The 17,807-nt window shown below is 38.3% G+C and overlaps 1 protein-coding gene across 1 annotated transcript in view; it reads left to right on the top strand.

The window, feature by feature from the left end:
• LOC127881275 (uncharacterized) overlaps positions 1–17,807 on the top strand; it is a 146,025-nt gene that overhangs the window by 101,412 nt on the left and 26,806 nt on the right. Inside the window, 27 exon segments of the mRNA XM_052429021.1 lie at positions 377–513; positions 951–1,125; positions 1,396–1,676; positions 1,911–2,524; positions 2,834–3,780; positions 3,927–4,238; positions 4,479–4,742; positions 5,545–5,724; positions 6,123–6,264; positions 6,602–7,308; positions 7,974–8,095; positions 8,372–8,546; positions 8,682–8,840; positions 9,541–9,690; positions 10,097–10,290; positions 10,292–10,422; positions 10,786–10,919; positions 11,161–11,661; positions 12,010–12,198; positions 12,579–12,811; positions 13,412–13,658; positions 13,950–14,111; positions 14,382–14,601; positions 15,315–15,372; positions 15,862–16,012; positions 16,338–16,526; positions 17,517–17,636. Coding sequence (XP_052284981.1) covers positions 377–513; positions 951–1,125; positions 1,396–1,676; positions 1,911–2,524; positions 2,834–3,780; positions 3,927–4,238; positions 4,479–4,742; positions 5,545–5,724; positions 6,123–6,264; positions 6,602–7,308; positions 7,974–8,095; positions 8,372–8,546; positions 8,682–8,840; positions 9,541–9,690; positions 10,097–10,290; positions 10,292–10,422; positions 10,786–10,919; positions 11,161–11,661; positions 12,010–12,198; positions 12,579–12,811; positions 13,412–13,658; positions 13,950–14,111; positions 14,382–14,601; positions 15,315–15,372; positions 15,862–16,012; positions 16,338–16,526; positions 17,517–17,636 — 6,894 coding nt within the window.

The following is a 17,807-nucleotide window of genomic DNA, read 5'->3' on the forward strand; positions in this document are numbered from 1 at the left end:
GTTTTATACACGTACAAGTGAGACTTTCTTGTTTTGCATTTATTAAAACCTTTGGTATTTTTGGAAACTGTTTAAAAAAAAATCAAAAATCACATTTCTACAAAACAAAGGTGATTTTACATTATGCTGCAAGCAAATGCAAAAACATTATATTTTGACAAATTGTTGTTTTGTTAATAGGTTGATTTATTAAAAAAACAACATGGAGTCTGTGAATGGGATGAAACAAAACTGTAAAAGCATGCTAAGTACAGCTATTATTATTGTGACAACTATTTTTGGGTGATGATAAAGATTTCTTTGATAACATGAACATTATGGTTTAAAATGGACTGTTTAGATTTTTTTTAATGATTTGAATGGTCCTTGTCTACAGGTGGTAACAGTTACCATGGCAGTGCTGGAGGAGCCCAATCTGGGACCACTGACTGCTCTGTGGAACTCTTTGGCAGTGGAGGTGGAGGAGAGAATGGTGGGGCTGGCGGCAGCCTCATGGTCCTCACTGTTGGGGCGGTGAGCTACAGTCACTTCTTTTTTGTCTAGTTTGTTTTGATCTAGAAGAACAAATGTAATTATGTCATGCATATGTGTTTGTAGTTTTTTAAGTGGTATATAGCATATTGGTACAGAAATTTAAATTGTTTTAGTAATACACTGTATCAGAAACACAAATGAAATATATAAGGGGAGAATGATTGTATTTGGTTTGATGATGATTTTTTTTCAAGCATTTTATATACATGCCACAAAGTAAGCTATGTTTTTTTACCTGAGACTAAAGCTGCTGAAGTGCATCAGCATCAGCATTTTAAGGCTCTTATAGAATTGTCATAATCTTTGTAACTGTCACCATTTTGCCTTGTTACCAAATAATATTCAATATCATATAATGTTTAGTAATAAGAAGAAGAACTTTGAGCATTTAACTTAAATGCTATTATCTCTTGCAGCAACTGAAGAATTATGGCACAATCTCCTCAAATGGTGTCTCGGGAAAAACTGCCTACAAGAGTGGTGGTGGTAGTGGAGGAATGTTGAAGATCTTAGCTGCTTCACTTGTTGGTCGAGGGCAGATAACCACTCTTGGTGGCAATGCCTCTTACTACTCTGATGGGAATACAATTGGTAGGGAAAGTCTTTTTTTGAAAAATTATTAAGTTGCTTGCTTATTACTTTGAATTTTGTTACGTCCATTTTGAGAAAAACATACAATAAATTGCAGAAACTTCATGTGAAATGGGTTGTTTAAAATTCAATTGTTTAACAGCTTCACATTTAAATGGTGTACTAAAGTACAATAAATCACGTGCATTTTGATATGTCTATGTTTTTATCCAGTAAATAATGAAAAACATAATTTAATTTCGTAGCATATAAAAATTATCAATCTTATAGGAAATGGAGGTGGATCAGGTGGACGTATCTGTGTCGACTTGCGGGAGCCACTACATTTCCTTGGTAGCCTTAATGCTCAAGGTGGGTCCTCCAGTGCCGGATATCACGGCTCACCTGGGACAGTGTGGGTTAACTCTACAGTTGGAGATGATGTCGTCACCCACCTATGGGCAAACCATGCCAACCGTGGATGGGGCTGTGAGAAGCATTCCATCTATGTGGATGTCACCAGCATTAATCATCTGCACCCATTGAATGATGCATGCATTCGCCCAACTAAGGTGGGTTGAACTGTATTGCAGGATTTTTTTTTAATTCTCATTATCTAGTACATTTTTGGATTTAAAACATAAGCTTTAAAAAATAATAATTTATCCATATGTAAGAAATCTATAGGAAGAGTTAGAATTCAACTGACAGTACTAAATATGCTTTCTTCATTTAAATATTCATTTTAATTTAATTAAAAAAGCATTTGTATAAAGTTTAATTTGTTATTTGTATTTTATTTTCAGGACTTGATTGTGGAGTTTATTGGAGGAGATGGTCTGGGTACTCTGTATATTGACTCCGCAGTCACGCTGGACCTTGCACCAGAGTACACAAGAACATATGTCCAGTCTTCCCTCTACATTGATGGCGTTGTGAGCTTCCCACCCACCGTGATTGCTGAGCAGACAATCACCAGCGCTGGAAACATTATTGGTGTTGAACATTGGTACAGCAGGGGCCACACCAAACTCATCTCATCTGGCCAGTCCAAGTGCAATGCAGGAGTTGCCCATGCTGGAAAATACTACTTTTCTACATTCACAGCACTGAGCGGTGGACAGTTTACATTCACAGACTCAACCAATTTCAATGCAGAAGAAGGTCTGAATATTTTCGTGGACTTCCTTCACCTAGAAGGCACTGCCATCGGCTACATAAACAAATCGTGCAACATTGTGAGTCGTGCAATCGACATAGAAAAGCGAGCTATCCTGGATGGTATCGGACGTGGGTATTCTAATAATGCGGGCGGTGGAGCAGGCCTGACTAGCAGCTGTGGGTCAGGAGGAGGGCACGGTGGATCGGGTGGCAGCTGTACTGGCTGTGGATCTGTGGGCGGTGGTGGAACCTATGACAGGTACTACTTAATTCAGAAAAAAATATTCTAAAAATATGATGTATTTTTGTATATATATTATTTTTATCAATTGAAGATTGATCTAATACAATATAATATTATCATGTTAATGTTGTAACTATTGGTTTATCAAAAGAAGTAGTTTTGATTGATGAGTGGTGATGATGTTAGATCATGCATCGTATGTTTATCCATTTTATTTTAGAATATTACCATAAAATTCGTTTGTTTAAGTCTATATTGTTACATTATTGATTCTTTAGTAATTAATACTCGAATAACTATATTGAACATTATTTTATATTTCAGCAACATCTTACCTGCGCTGGCAGGCAGTGGAGGTGGTTCAAGCTCCAATGGTGCTGGTGGTTTTGGAGGCTCAGCTGTGCGCCTTGTGAGCGTGTTTACTGCTATTGATGGTCTCGTGACAATGGATGGTGGTAACTCCCTTAGTGGCGGTGGTGGTGGTTCAGGTGGCTCGGTCTGGATTGACAGCCAGTACCTGGAAGGCTGGGGAAAACTCACTGCCAATGGTGGCTCTGGGTCCACTGGTGGCTGCAGCTCTTACACATCTCACCAGGGAGGCAAAGGTGGTGGTGGCAGGATAAGAGCCTGGGGAAAAGATTTCACAAGCAAATTAATCAACCATCAGAGGTCTGTGGCAATAGGAAGTGGCTATGGTACGGCATACGCCGGCAGTACATATGACTATCATGGTAATGTGTGCAGTGGGCATGGTACCTACAATGCAAATACCTTGCTGTGCACATGTAATGCAGGTTACTTAGGCTACGACTGTCAGTTCTACTGCGATGACAAGATCACCTGTGGAGGAAATGGAGTGTGCAATAAGGAGGGTCAGTGTGAATGCAAGGCAGGCTTTGTTGGCACTCACTGCACTAGTCAGTGTCATAGAGACACGGATTGCAGCGGTCGCGGAGAGTGCTCTACCTGTGGTTTCTGCGTCTGCGACCCCTGCTTCTCTGGCCCAGACTGCTCTATCGAATGCAGTGGCTTCGGAGAATGCGTAGCTGATCAGTGTGTTTGCGATAATTGCCATCTCGGAGTCCAGTGCGAGTCGACATGCAACAACCATGGCAAGTGTAATGCTGGAACAGGCAACTGCACTTGTGACGCCAACTGGGGAGATCTCAAGTGTACCAAGAAAGGCTGTCCGGGTGCCGACCTTAATTGCAACGGACACGGTGACTGTAACTCTGGGACCAGCACATGCTTCTGTGAAATTGGATGGGATGGTAAGTTTCAAGTTTTTTTTGTATGGTAAATGCATTTTTAAATTACCAAGGAATATGAAACTTGCATCTGCATATTATGTTTTTGTCTGTATTTTAAAAAATCAACAACATGTCAAGCCTCCACAATTCCACTTGAAATATTTCAGGTGATGATTGTGGAACACCAGACTGTCCAGGGGAACCCAACTGCAACAGCCAAGGTGTGTGCAATGTCAACTTCAGCCCGCCCATATGTACGGACTGTGCCAAGGGCTGGATGGGTCCTGCCTGCAATGATGTGTGTCTCCATGGAACCCCTTACGCTAATGGAACGTTCTGTCAGTGCTCTTCCACCTGCTACCATGGTCTTGGCTGTGACATTCAGTGTTCAGGCAATGGTGTGTGCAATAAAGACGGGTCAGGAAAGTGCTACTGTGACCCTCTTGTTGGATGGGACGGCACTTACTGTGAAATTCCAGGTGAGGTCTTAAGGTGTTAATCATGATAAAATGCTAACCAGAAATTGATTGTCAATCCAAAATAACACAATGCAAAGATTTTTTTTTCACAGTTTGGTTTCATACATTTTACACTTGTGAACATGATTTGTAAACATTGTAAACTTTTTTCTTATTTTGATTTTTAATATTTCATGTGAATAATAAAACAATTGTTTGTGTTTTTCATAAAAAATGTAATTATTGTTTGTATGCATATAGGCTGCCCAAGAAATCCAGTTACAAACATTGAATGTAGCAAGCGTGGTGACTGCGACTCTGAAACCAGAACCTGCGATTGTGATGCCGGGTGGATGGGTGCTGCTTGCCATATCCCAGACTGCCCTGGTGATCCTGATTGTTTTGGCCGCGGCACTTGCGACCAGACCACAAGTCCCCCATTGTGCAAGTCCTGCCAGGCTGGATGGATGGGACCCGCATGTAATGACCCTTGCATCAATGGAAAACAGACGCCAATGGACAGTGGTTGGTGTATTTTTTAATGGGACTTGTAATGTTAAGTTTTTATATCACTGAGAATTAGGACTTGGACCATAATTTTAGTAAATGTTTCCAACAAACTGACTGAGAGATCATGCTGTGCTAAGGACAGGAACCATCAATTTAAGATTTGGCTCAATAAATCGAGAACAAATTAAGATATTTTAGTGAAAATTTATAAAAAAATATACTTCATATCAATACTTGGGGTGAGGTTACTGTTACTTATACTATTTAAATAGTTTCCGCTCAAGAACTCAAGCACCAATTGAGATATTGAAATGTAACTTCAACCTATACCTCTCTTCATCACGACCTTGATTAGGCTTGCAATAACTTAATTCTTGAATTAAGGTTAAATCATGCTTCAGACAGGTTCTATCGTAATTTTGAACATTTCAAAATTATTTTAAAGTCAGTGTCTTCCATGGATTTCAAGCACTGTAGTATTGTTTGAATGAATGTTTTGCAATAGAATCTTAACCCTTTCAGTGCTGGAACCGAATTTTGAAGGCCTTTGCAAATAGTTTGGATCCTGATGAGACGCCACAGAATGTGGCATCTCATCAGGATCCAAACTGTTTGCTATTCTGATAGTATTCTTTGAAAAAAATCAAAGAAAATGCTAATTTTAGAAATTCAGCAGACAAATTTTAACAGACGACAAAATTTCCCAGCATGCAAAGGGTTAAAACATAAAATTTACAAACTTATATTCCTTTTATAAAACATGGAAACTTTATTATGGGAAAATTCGCGAATTCACACGAATATCATCAATTTACAGGAGTATGCCTTTGTGAGTCTGGCTGGGCCGGCGTTGGTTGCAATTCGGAGTGTTCAGAACATGGCAACATCAGTACGAGCACTAATAAGTGTGTTTGTACATATGAATTGGGATGGAAAGGACCTGTGTGTGATATTCCAGGCTGCCCTGGAAAATATAATTTGGACTGCAGTGGCAGAGGTAAGTCCATTATGAAATGATTCTTTCCATTTACAGAAACATTTTTTTTAAAGTAAAGTACTTGATTTGTGTTAAATTTGTAACAATTTAGTAGGTTACTGACAAAAACAGATATTTTAAACATTGCACATGTACTCATGACAACAAAGCATACAAAACAATTAGGATCAGTAATAGGTAAACAGTTATAAAAATGCATTGAACACTTTTTACAAGAAATTCAATTCCATGAACTTTCATGTTACGCCATATGTCTGATATGTATTTTATGCTTGTTTGAATAAACGTTTTGGCAAAAAATACAGTCAGAAAACTACCCTGAGCAAAAAAGAATAATGTCTGTGTGATTTGGATTTGTCTGTCTTGTTTTAAAGAACTAAGTTCTGTTCTGTGTCAAGGTGGTTGTGACAGTACCTCAGCTACATGCACATGTGACGCTGGCTGGCAGAACATCGGCTGTGAGGATGCAGACTGTCCTGGAGAGCCCGACTGTAATGGCAGGGGCCAGTGTATTGACACTGTGGATACACCTTACTGCCTGTATGTACAACTCATGCTTAACCCTTAACCACTTAGATACGCACTTTGATGCGCTTGTAATCCCGTACTGCTTGTTTACTGAACTGAGGTTTAATGAATGCATTTTAACTACAATATACTTGCAGATTATATTTTCAATAAATATATGCAAAAGACTTTAAAAAACATTTGGCTGATCACCTTATTATATAAAAAAAACACACGTGATGCATGTCTTATTCTTTTGAAAAAAGCAGTTTATTGAGTTAGAATTCTCCTTACAAGATTTGGCTGGTTAGGTAAATAGACAATACATGTGTTCATATTAATATAATTCTGATATATTTCTGTGCACCAGATGTCAGGCAGGCTGGTTTGGGGACGGCTGTCAGGAGCAGTGTGTTTACGGACTGGTCAGCCCAGTAGGCAGTGACAACTGCGTGTGCGAGCCTGGTTGGGCGGGCATCAACTGCGACGCGGAGTGCTCCTACCATGGCAAGATCGTGGACAACAAGTGCACCTGTGATGTTGGTTGGCGTGGGCCTGTCTGCGACATCCCTGGTTGTCCTGGCAAAACTAAAGACTGTAGCGGCAATGGTGACTGCAACACTGAGACTCATGAGTGCACATGCTTCAGTGGCTGGACTGGTGTAACAGATAGCAAAGGTAAAGTGGACCCGTTACTGAACGGGTGCGATCTGCCAGATTGTCCTGGAAGTCCCGACTGTAACTCTCAGGGAACTTGCGACGCCAGCTTCACTACTCCAAGGTGTGTTAATTGTAAACCAGGCTGGATGGGACCGGGCTGTGAGAATATATGTGATGCAACCCACGGCACCCAGAGCCCAATGAATAGTGGCAACTGCCTGTGCGATGGCTGCTACACTGGTAAAGGATGCAATATTGAATGCGATGGTCATGGCAAATGCGTCAATGGGGCATGTCAGTGTAAAGTAGGATGGCGAGGCAGTAAATGTGAGGTGCCTGGTTGCCCTGGAAATGAAACTGATTGCACACAACATGGTGTCTGTAATACTGCTCTCCACGAGTGTGTATGTACACCAGGTATGTGGTAGTTGTCTTTGTTTTGATTTACTTTTAAATTAACAAATACTATGTTGGATAATTCTGACTCAGTTTGACTGATTTAAGAACTTAAAACACACACTTGCTTTATCGTGAAAGACACATACACACACACAACTGAACAGTTTAGTATCCACTGCTGCAATCAAGTCATATTGAAATAAAATGACTAGTTTGCACATCAAAGTTCCAAACTACGAATTACTGAATGTAAATTAATGCAAGGTCAAAGCATGAAACAAATATGCTTTAAAAAAGTAATAAATGTTCAACATAAAGATATCATGGTGGGTGAGTCAAAGGGGACAATTAAGTTTATCTTTTTAGAGTGCAATGTTATACCACTAATATAGCTCTAGTTAAATGACAACATAGCATTAATTTTGATGAAAACAATTTTGATATTAACCCTTAAAGCGCTGGAGCTGAATTTTAAAGACCTTTGCAAACAGTTTGGATCCAGATGAGACGCCACAGAACGTGGCGTCTCATCAGGATCCAAACTGTTTGCTATTCTGATAGTATTCTTTGAAAAAAATCGAAGAAAATGCTAATTTTAGAAATTCTGCAGACGAAATTTTAGCAGACGACAAATTTCCCAGCATGCAAAGGGTTAAATACATGTCTTACTGACCTGTTCTAAGGCTGGACTGGTGATGACTGTGCCACCCCTGACTGTGGAGATGGTGCCTGCTATGTTAAAGAGGGGCGTGGTTTGTGTGACGGATCTGAGGGCATCCCCAAGTGTGTCTGTAATATTGCTCAGGTATGTGTGGGTCATTCGTTTGGTTGTCACAAGAAATAAGTTATCTTAGAAATAACTGATGGGTATACGTAGGTTGTTGGGGTAAAAAACAATGTTTAGAAGTTCTGATATGTAGAAATCAAGCAATGAGAGTGATATTTGTCACTCATTATGCAAGATGAATGTATTTTTTCTCCTTAGAAGGGGTCTGTCATGTTAGCAGAAAAGTTGTTGGAAGCTGAGATAACTTCCATGATTGATCAATTGTTCATCAGTTTTTAAACTTCTTCACTTCAGGGCTGGTTTGGCCTGGATTGTGACAAGAAGTGCGAGAATGGCACTGTAGTGATGAATCACCTAGGTGGGGAGTGCGTCTGTGACCCATGCTACAATGGAGACCGTTGTCATCTCGAGTGCTCCGATAACGGTGTTTGTAACCAGAACAAGACCTGTGAATGCTTCAGACAACCTGGTGAGTATGGGTCGACACAGAATTGTCATCATGATACAATAGATAATTATCATATTTTATATTTACTAGTATATGCTTTCTTAAGTTGCATAAAGTGAAATATATTGACCTATTGACATTGGATTTATTTGCCAGGCAATGCTTGGGTGGGAAGCCTGTGTGAGACTGAGGGCTGCCCTGGTATTGATGGTCAGTGTAATGGCAATGGAGCCTGCATCAACATGGTCTGCAATTGCTTCAACGGCTGGAAGTCGGACAACTGCAGCCTACCTGAGTGTCCTCGTGACTGCTACTGTAAGTGGTGGAGAAATTTACATTTGCTTAAGACTTGTTGAAACATAATATTGGGATCATGAGTTATCATTAACAATTACAGAAATCGTTAATATGTAAAAGACTTCCTCATTATATAATCATAGTGTATCTAGATGAAAGATTAAACATAAATCGATTCAGTATCAGAACATCTTAAAAAAATAGATATTGGCATTCATAAATGTACCTTTCTATGAAACAATGTTACTTTATTGTTTAAATAAAAGAGTTCATTAACTCAATATTTATCAAGATTTCTGTTATTTTTGTGTGTACTGATTAGCCTCCGTTGATTTTGTAGGGCATACCATTTATTTAACTATTTTAATTTGTTTATCTTATTGCATAATTTTGGGGCAGTTCCGAGTGGTGCTGATGTGTCTTAATTAACATTTCTATCACAGAAACAACAGTTATACTCTCAATCATAAAATAACTTTAGGGGAGATGTCATGTACAAATGAACAATTTTGGTAGCAAGATAGATTTTTGTTTATGTAAATTCCGAACAGGTGTAACTATTTTCAAGTTAGTCTATAAACAAATCAATTGACTTTTGAGTTGAAAGTTGGAAATACTTGTCCAAGATAGTACAAACATTATACTTAACAGTTTTGTAAAAAAAACATGCTTGATTAAAACATCCGCTTACTGATCCACCTAATGTATATGCTTACAGCCAGGGGAGAATGTGTTTATAACGAGGAACTCGAAGCAGGAGTTTGCATTTGTGAGGAACACTGGATAGGCGCTGATTGCAATGTACCATGTATCAATGGCACAAACAACGGAGATGGAGTGTGTCAGTGCACTCGCACCTGCGATACTGGTAAAACTTTGATCCTATACTTCTAACTTGATGTATGTTTACAAACTGGTTTATTTATGAGAGAGCATATAGTTTGCATACATAATTGCTTCTGATTTGATGCCTGTTGTGGAGTCAGCAGATAAATACAAAAATTGCTTTCAGACATGTGACTTTTTCTTAACATGAAATTCATTCAGTGAACTAGAGTTGAGATTGAGAAAGACTAAATTATATGTTGTTATGATATGTTTAAGGAGATCATGGTTAACTATTGTATTTACATTCATTCAATATGGCAGTCAAAATCAATTTATGTCATTATTACCCTGCAATAAGCGTAAAGTTATGATGGTCTAGCATTCTATATGCTTTGGGTCATATGTAATTATGTAAATTCATTTGTATTCTGCCTATTTTATTCTAGGCTTATCCTGTGATGGCACATGCAGTGGCTATGGGTCATGTGACAACAAAGGTGGTTGCATCTGCAATTTCGACCAAGGCTTCAAGGGAGACCAGTGCACTGTCCCAGGATGCCCAGGCTGGCCTGACAACTGCATGAATCACGGCACCTGTAACTCTGCCAGCGGGCAATGCACGTGTGAACTGGGCTGGAAGGGGAACTGCCTGTCATATCCCAGACTGCGACTGTAACGGAGTCAATGCCACGTGTGAAATGCGTGCAGGGGATGACAAGCCTCGCTGCTATGACTGTGATCATCCCTACATTGGGGATAAATGCCAGTACAAGTGAGTGTAACAAAAAATTGGGCAGTTATAATTGTGAGAAATTGAGATATTTTAAGGCTTACATACTCAAAAGAAGACCTTTGAAAAGTATTAAGACTAATGTTAGAAAAAATCTGAAAATACTTACCTTTTATGCATATACTGAACTAAAAGCCAGAGGGAAATTACTCATAGCTAGAAATTTGAGCTTAAGCATTGAGTTTTTTTTATATATTTTTTAATTATGAGTATATAAGTTATGAATTGTATTCTCATTTGGCAGGTCTAGACTTGTGAGATACAAAAAGTTGAGCTGTATGTTAATTTTATCTGTTTTTCTGAGTATCTGGATACAACTCTATGTGTATCTTTATTGTTGTACAGATGTGTACATGGTGTAGAGGATCCGGCCACTTTTGAGTGCATCTGTGACGAATGCTACAGCGGCGCCGAGTGTGACTCCCTCTGTAACAACCAAGGCTCATGTGTCAATGGATCTTGTGACTGTGGCTTCAATGGTATAATCAATCATTAAAAATAACTTATTTCAAATACGCTTAGTGTTATACTTGTGTGGAATATTGTTCTTTAATGATTTAACTAATATTTTTTGTAAAATTAAAACTTCAGATATTTACTCTTTGTCATCACTATCTTGATATATTAACCCAGGTGAAATAGAATATTCTTTCAATTATGTGGAGCAGGGGAAACATCATGAGCATCCACACAATACAACACGTATTTTCTGTTACCCAGGATATCGAGGCGAGTTCTGCCAGACAAGCGAGTGTCCTGGTTTTGATGTCTCGTGCACAAACCACGGCCAGTGCAACCCAGGTACCGGTAGCTGCTCATGTAACACCGGCTGGATTGGCATTGGTTGTCACGTGGTCAAGTGCAAGAACGACTGTAGCAACCAGGGAATGTGTCTCGAACTCGAGCCCCCTGAGACCCCACGATGCAACTGCACTGACAAGTATTTTGGTGATGACTGCAGCAAACGATGTGATCATGGCATCGTAATCAAACCAAGCCTCATTGACCTATCCACCTGGTACTGCCAGTGTGACGGCTGCTTCACTGGAGCCCAGTGTGATGTTGAGTGCTCAGGACGTGGAAGCTGCAACAACGGCACATGCGACTGTGGTACTGCTGGATGGAGGGGAGACAACTGTGAGAAAGCTGGATGCCCGGGCCTAGAGGGAGCCGACTGCTCCGGACATGGAAACTGTATCACTGGATCGGCTTCTACAATTGGTACAGTTTGCGCTTCAACCCTTTGTCTTGTTTTTTCGCTTTTATTAATTTCAATCCTTAAACCCAATTTTTTGTTTTGTAAAAATCAATTACAAAGTCTTGTAGTTCAGCATATATGATGCTTTATAAAAAATATTAAAGAATGATATAAATAATAAATGTTTTAAAAGTGTCTATGTGCCACGTTTAATTTAAATAATAACTTGTGAAATGATTGATAACATACTACAATGAATGTATTTCAACTTAATTTAAAGTTAATCAGAATAAATGCAGTGCATTTTTAACATATCTCTGATGAATGACTTCATTAAAAAAAGGGTATACCTAACTCAACAAACTTTACAGGAACCTGCACCTGTGACACCTACTGGGTGGGAGACGGTTGCTGGACAGCAGAGTGTCTCAACAACTGCTCAGGGCGAGGCATCTGCAATGACACCGTGGATGTACCGTTCTGTAGCCAGTGTGAACAGGGCTGGATGGGACCTGACTGTAGCAAACCTTGCTATGGCATACAACAACCCATGGACAGCGGTATGTTTGTGTGTTGGCTGCTTCGTCCATTTTCAAGCAAGCAAAAGTAATATAGATTGTGCCTTCATAAAATTTGGTTTTAAAACATTGCAAAATGTAATGTAGTTAATAGTTTTATGTCCCGTATTTAGGGACTGGAATTCAATTTTCATTTGAGCAAAAAAAGATTATTATATAGACAACAAAACTTATGATTTCAGACATATAAATAAATGGAAGTTAAAACAATTCGTAATAAGCAGGGCTACTTTATTTCATTTATTGTGCAAGGCTAAAAACTGTATTTAAATGTAAACAGTAATTAATTATTTTCAATAAGATATGCTATTACATGCACATAATTGTTGTGCACAGTTTCTCAACAAGGCTAGTGTTTACAGGAATCTGCGTCTGCCAGAGTAACTGTTCAAGCCCTGCAGATGCCTGTCAGACAGTCTGCAGCGGTCACGGCACGTGTGACAAGGCCACAGACTCCTGCGTATGTCATGACGGCTTGGGACTCAATGTGAAAGGCCAGTGGGGAGCGTTGTGCGAGGAATCAGACTGTCCCGGAGAGAATGAGCCCTGCAGCGGTCACGGTCTCTGCATACAGGGATCCTGCACTTGCAACACTGTAAGCAGCACGTTTAATTTTAGTGGCAGGTTTAGTTTTAGTGGTAGGTTATTTTTCAACGCGGCGTATTATCTAAGCTTTGGGGTTATTTTAAATGTTGGTGCTCTTATAAGTGGTAATTTAAGTTGCTGGACTGTTTCTATGAAGTTGGGATCAGGGTTATTAATGATTTAAGCAGTTGTAGTAGCATGGTCTGAGAATTGCTGGATTCCGTGCTTGTAATACCATAGGTAGAATACTTGTGGAATTTTCAGATTTTTAGATAAATGTATTTTTATTATTTCAGCAACAGTATGAAATAAAACAATTGAAACCTATTCCAAAAAATATGAACAATTATTTAATATTGTCAAGTTTGATATTTTCAGTATAAAATTTGATATGGTAATATCACTTAATTACGTATTTGTATTACATTTAATTAAAGTTGGTTGAATTTGAAAAAAAAAGTTTTTTGAGATTGATTCTATATATGTTTGTCTACTATTTTAAATTATAAGAATGTTAATGAAATTTACCAATTTTAGTGAAGAATAAACACTACCTGTTTGTTGCTATTCAAGGGCTGGACTCTGAACTCAGAATACTGCAATGTGCCAGACTGTCCTGGAAACCCAGATTGCTCTGGCCAGGGCGAGTGTGACACCAGCTGGGGACATACCAGTCTGCTCCTGTTACCCTGGTTACATGGGCAACGAGTGTGAGTACCGCTGCGTGAACGGGACAGCCACTAAGTCCCACGAGTGCGTCTGTGATCCATGCTTTACTGGAGGAGCTTGTGACGAGGTGTGCACTGGGCAGGGCTCCTGCGTCAACGATACTTGTGTGTGCAGTCCTCGATTCTGGGGTGAGTTGAGTGTAGGAGTTTTTATAGAGATATTGGGCTAAAACGTTTTGTGTAGTTAGTTTAACTGCAGGCTTAACTTGAAATTTCATAATGATTTTTATAAGTAGATTAATATATTGAATGCTGGAGCTCTAGTTTTAATAGAATTGCCATGTTTCTTTATGTCTCCACTATTTTTTGAGTGATCATTTGTACAACATGTTAATACCCTTTCATAAGCATGTGCATTTTTGACAAGTTTGCATTTGCGTTAAAATTAATCTCACTGCATTTGTTTTTTTCCTATTTCAGGAGAGTTCTGCGATGAGCGTGGTTGCCCTGGTGTTGGACAGAGCTGCTCAGGTCATGGTCTGTGTAACCAGGTAGACCAGGTGTGTCAGTGTAACTCATTCTGGAAGGCTGAGGACTGCAACACCTGGGACTGCCCCGGCGACAATGACTGCAGTAACCGAGGTGGGTTGGGAGTCACAGGTTGTAATGTGTAAATATTTACCCTATTACACATAGGTCATGATAATGAGATAATGTCTGTTGTAACAGAGATCTCTAGGGTGTAAGTGTTTCTTATTCAGTTATTGTTATATTGGGAAAGAATGAATATATTTTTTCCTTCATAACATAGGACTGCCTGGTAAAGATGGATGTTATAAAAAAATGATACCATTCAAATAAATATTTGTCAAACCCATGACAAAGATATCATGCAATATTTTCAATATCCAGGTACATGTGATGGTGCCAATTACTGGCCACCAAAGTGCTTCAACTGCACACAAAGCATGGGAGACTCGTGCCAGTATGACTGTATTCATGGAAAAGAGTTCCCTCCCTTCTCCACCCAGTGTGTGTGTGACCCTTGCTACTCAGGCTTCTCATGTAACGTTGAGTGCACCAACAATGGGTTCTGCTCTGCTGATGCCAATGGAACAAATGTAAGTGTGTGGTCGCAGCACTTCTGTATACCGGTAGTATTTTTGTAATTGGTTTAAAACTGCTTAACTTATTTTATAAGTAGCACAATTGATATTTGCAATGGTGTTGTTTTTGTCCCCTACCGGTTTCACCAGAGGGGACTTATGGTTTGCGCTCTGTGCATTTGTCTGTGAGTCTGTCACACTTTTCTGGATCCTGCAATAACTTTAAAGGTTCTTCATATTTTTTCATGAAACTTGAAACATGGATAGATGGCAATATGGAAATTATGCACGGTATTTCATTTTGTTCAAACGTCAAAAATTCAGGTTGCTATGGCAACAACAGCAACAAAAATATTCTGACAATGGTGAAGCCGGTAGGGGACATAATTATATTGCTTGGCAATAGTCTTGTTAAACCTGTTATATATGTTTAATTTTAAAGTGCAAGCATTTCCCGTTATTTGTTATCTTTTGGATTAATTTAGATTTATTATCCAAATTAATAAGTCATTTTTTTAAAAAACCATTTAAACATAAAATATACCTAGATCTACATAAAAATAACTAAGGCATGCATGGTTAGCAGATTATTGTCAAAGCATTCAGAAATGTCCATGTCGAGCTTTGAACGTGACACTAATGATTGTGATATAAATATCATTCGATACAGTAATTTCACACTAGTTACTTACTTTATTTAGAGTAACCATATCTGATCTTTTTGTGTTGTGTATTACAGTCCTGCAACTGTTCAGAGGGTTACAAAGGTGCCCACTGTGAACTACTGGATTGTCCAGGTATAGAAGGAAGTTCTATTTGCATTAAAGTAAATTGTTTGATTTTAGAACAGAAATGTAAAACTATGGTATTGTATTTGTTTAAAGTAATGAGAATCTGGAAATATGTAAGATTGTTTTCCTCAACTGCAAAATAACCGGTTATGTTTGGTATTTTATACCTAATCATGATAATGCATCCTTGTTTTTTTAATGCAAAATGGTCTTGTTCAACAATGATCATAAATATATTGTTATGTTGATATACATGTATTGTTATTTTATATGAAATGCAAAAGAGTGTTCAACAAAGTGCTAGTGATGATGTTACTGTTGTTATGATTTCATTTTGTTTAAATAGCCATTTATTTACATGCACATAATGAATTGTAAGAGGAAGCATTTGCATTAATATCTTTGATAGTCTTAATATTTTCAAAGTAACAATTAATTTGGTAGTTAATGATAATTAAAGTAATTGATAAAAAATCCCATGTTATTTGTCACTAGGTGAGCCAGACTGCACGAAGTGACCTACAGGGAACCTGTGTGCGACAGAACGGTGCGTCTGTTTGTCTGTGCAATGGAGGGTTTGATGGAGCGGATTGCTCTGTGTATGTCTGCCCTGGATCTGCTGATGGAAAGTCCTGCAATGACAACGGTATTTGTCTTGCTGTTTCTTTGTAAAAGCCTGATCTGCATTTATGAAATCCTGATCTGACAGATTTTCGTTTTAACTTTATAAAAAGTAATTTTCTTAAAAGGAATCTGGGAAAATGGTTCTAGAGTCTAACAATAATACAAAACAGCCTCAAAGAAAGAACACAAACCTACATAAGTAAAAATGTTATGAATGTTATCAGTGAAGGGGTGTAATTTATTTTACTGTATTATGTCCCACAACATCTTAAAATTGCTTAAAATAGTAAGACATTTTGTCATGCTATTTAGTTCCACTCTCTTATGTTGACGATTTCCTTTGTTAGGTGACTGCATCCTTCAAGCTGGTGCCTCAGCCCCTGCCTGTGTGTGTCACCATGGTTTCACTGGCCTGGCATGTGATCAGTGCACACCCAACTTTGTTGGCTCACAATGTGAGCGTTGCCGGGATACTTACATCGGCTACAACACCACTTGTGACACACTGTGTGTTAACGGATATGCAACCGTTTTTGGTAAATAATTATGTACATACTCAGTGTTGTTTGTTTTTTTTAATTGTAGATCTTGGTTGACTTAAAACTGAAACTTAAGGCAAAAGGGCTCATTTGCTTGAACTTTCTGGTTAATGTCTGTGAGTGAATGGATAGGCCACTGTTTAGGTGAATAAATGCATAATTGTTTATAAATGAAGTGGTTTTTTTAACTTTAAACCACGAATGACGAAAAAATGAAAGTTCTAAAATACCGTATTTTTTACAACTATTAGTTTATATTGATTAAAATACCACAACTGGTATATTACATTACTTGAAAAAAATTAATATTTTCAGTATATTAGGTAATAAAATTATGCAATGTGAAATCGAAAGTACGTTGCGAAAAATGCTGACATCACCATATACACACTACAAATAACGCAAGTAGATTGATCATTTTATATTAAAATATATACAATTCACTACGCATGCACAATTTGCATTCCTGGGTTTACCACGTGACGATCATGATCAATCTACTGGCGTAATTTATAGTAACTGGTAGTTACCTGGTAGACATACCCAATAAAATTTATTACCTGATATACTGAAAATATGAAAACTTAACAACTTTTTTAAATGTAATATACCAGTTGTGATATTTTAATCAATATAAACTAATAATTAAAAAAAATACGGTATTTTAGAACTTTTCTTTTTTCGTCCTTTTTTGACGGTAAACCTTCTGGTTGGAAATATTGTTCAGACATGAAAAATATCTTTAATCCTCAAGGCCATAAAAACAAGCTGGGTAATATCTTACAAGAGAAAATGAAATGAAGAGTTCCTATATATATCTCTGACAAGTGGAAAAAACATTATCCCAAATGATAGCAATAATGGAATATGTACATTTCTGTGTAAACAACATTCAAAACAGTGAAAATTACAGTGAGATTTGTTTTCAGTACATCATTCACATGCAAAATAAAAACCTAATGCTCAATCCAATAACTCTTTCCACAGGTGGTGATGTGTGTGAGTGTTACAATGACGATGCGAACGGTCACTGGATCAACCCTGACGATGGCTGCGTGGTCTGTCTACAGGGCTGGAACATGCCACACTGCACAGAGTGTGCTGCACGTAAGTAACAACAGCCAGTCTGGTTTGTTGTATGCAGTGTTATATGTTTCAATGGTGGATTGTGCAATAAGCGTACTTTGAATATACTTGTTAAGCTGAGATTCCATCATTTCATGCTCAACTACCGAGATAGTATTGGACATAACCAAGTCATAATAAAATAGGTATTTC

Source organism: Dreissena polymorpha, chromosome 5 (assembly GCF_020536995.1).
Source record: "Dreissena polymorpha isolate Duluth1 chromosome 5, UMN_Dpol_1.0, whole genome shotgun sequence".
NCBI lineage: Eukaryota > Metazoa > Mollusca > Bivalvia > Myida > Dreissenidae > Dreissena > Dreissena polymorpha.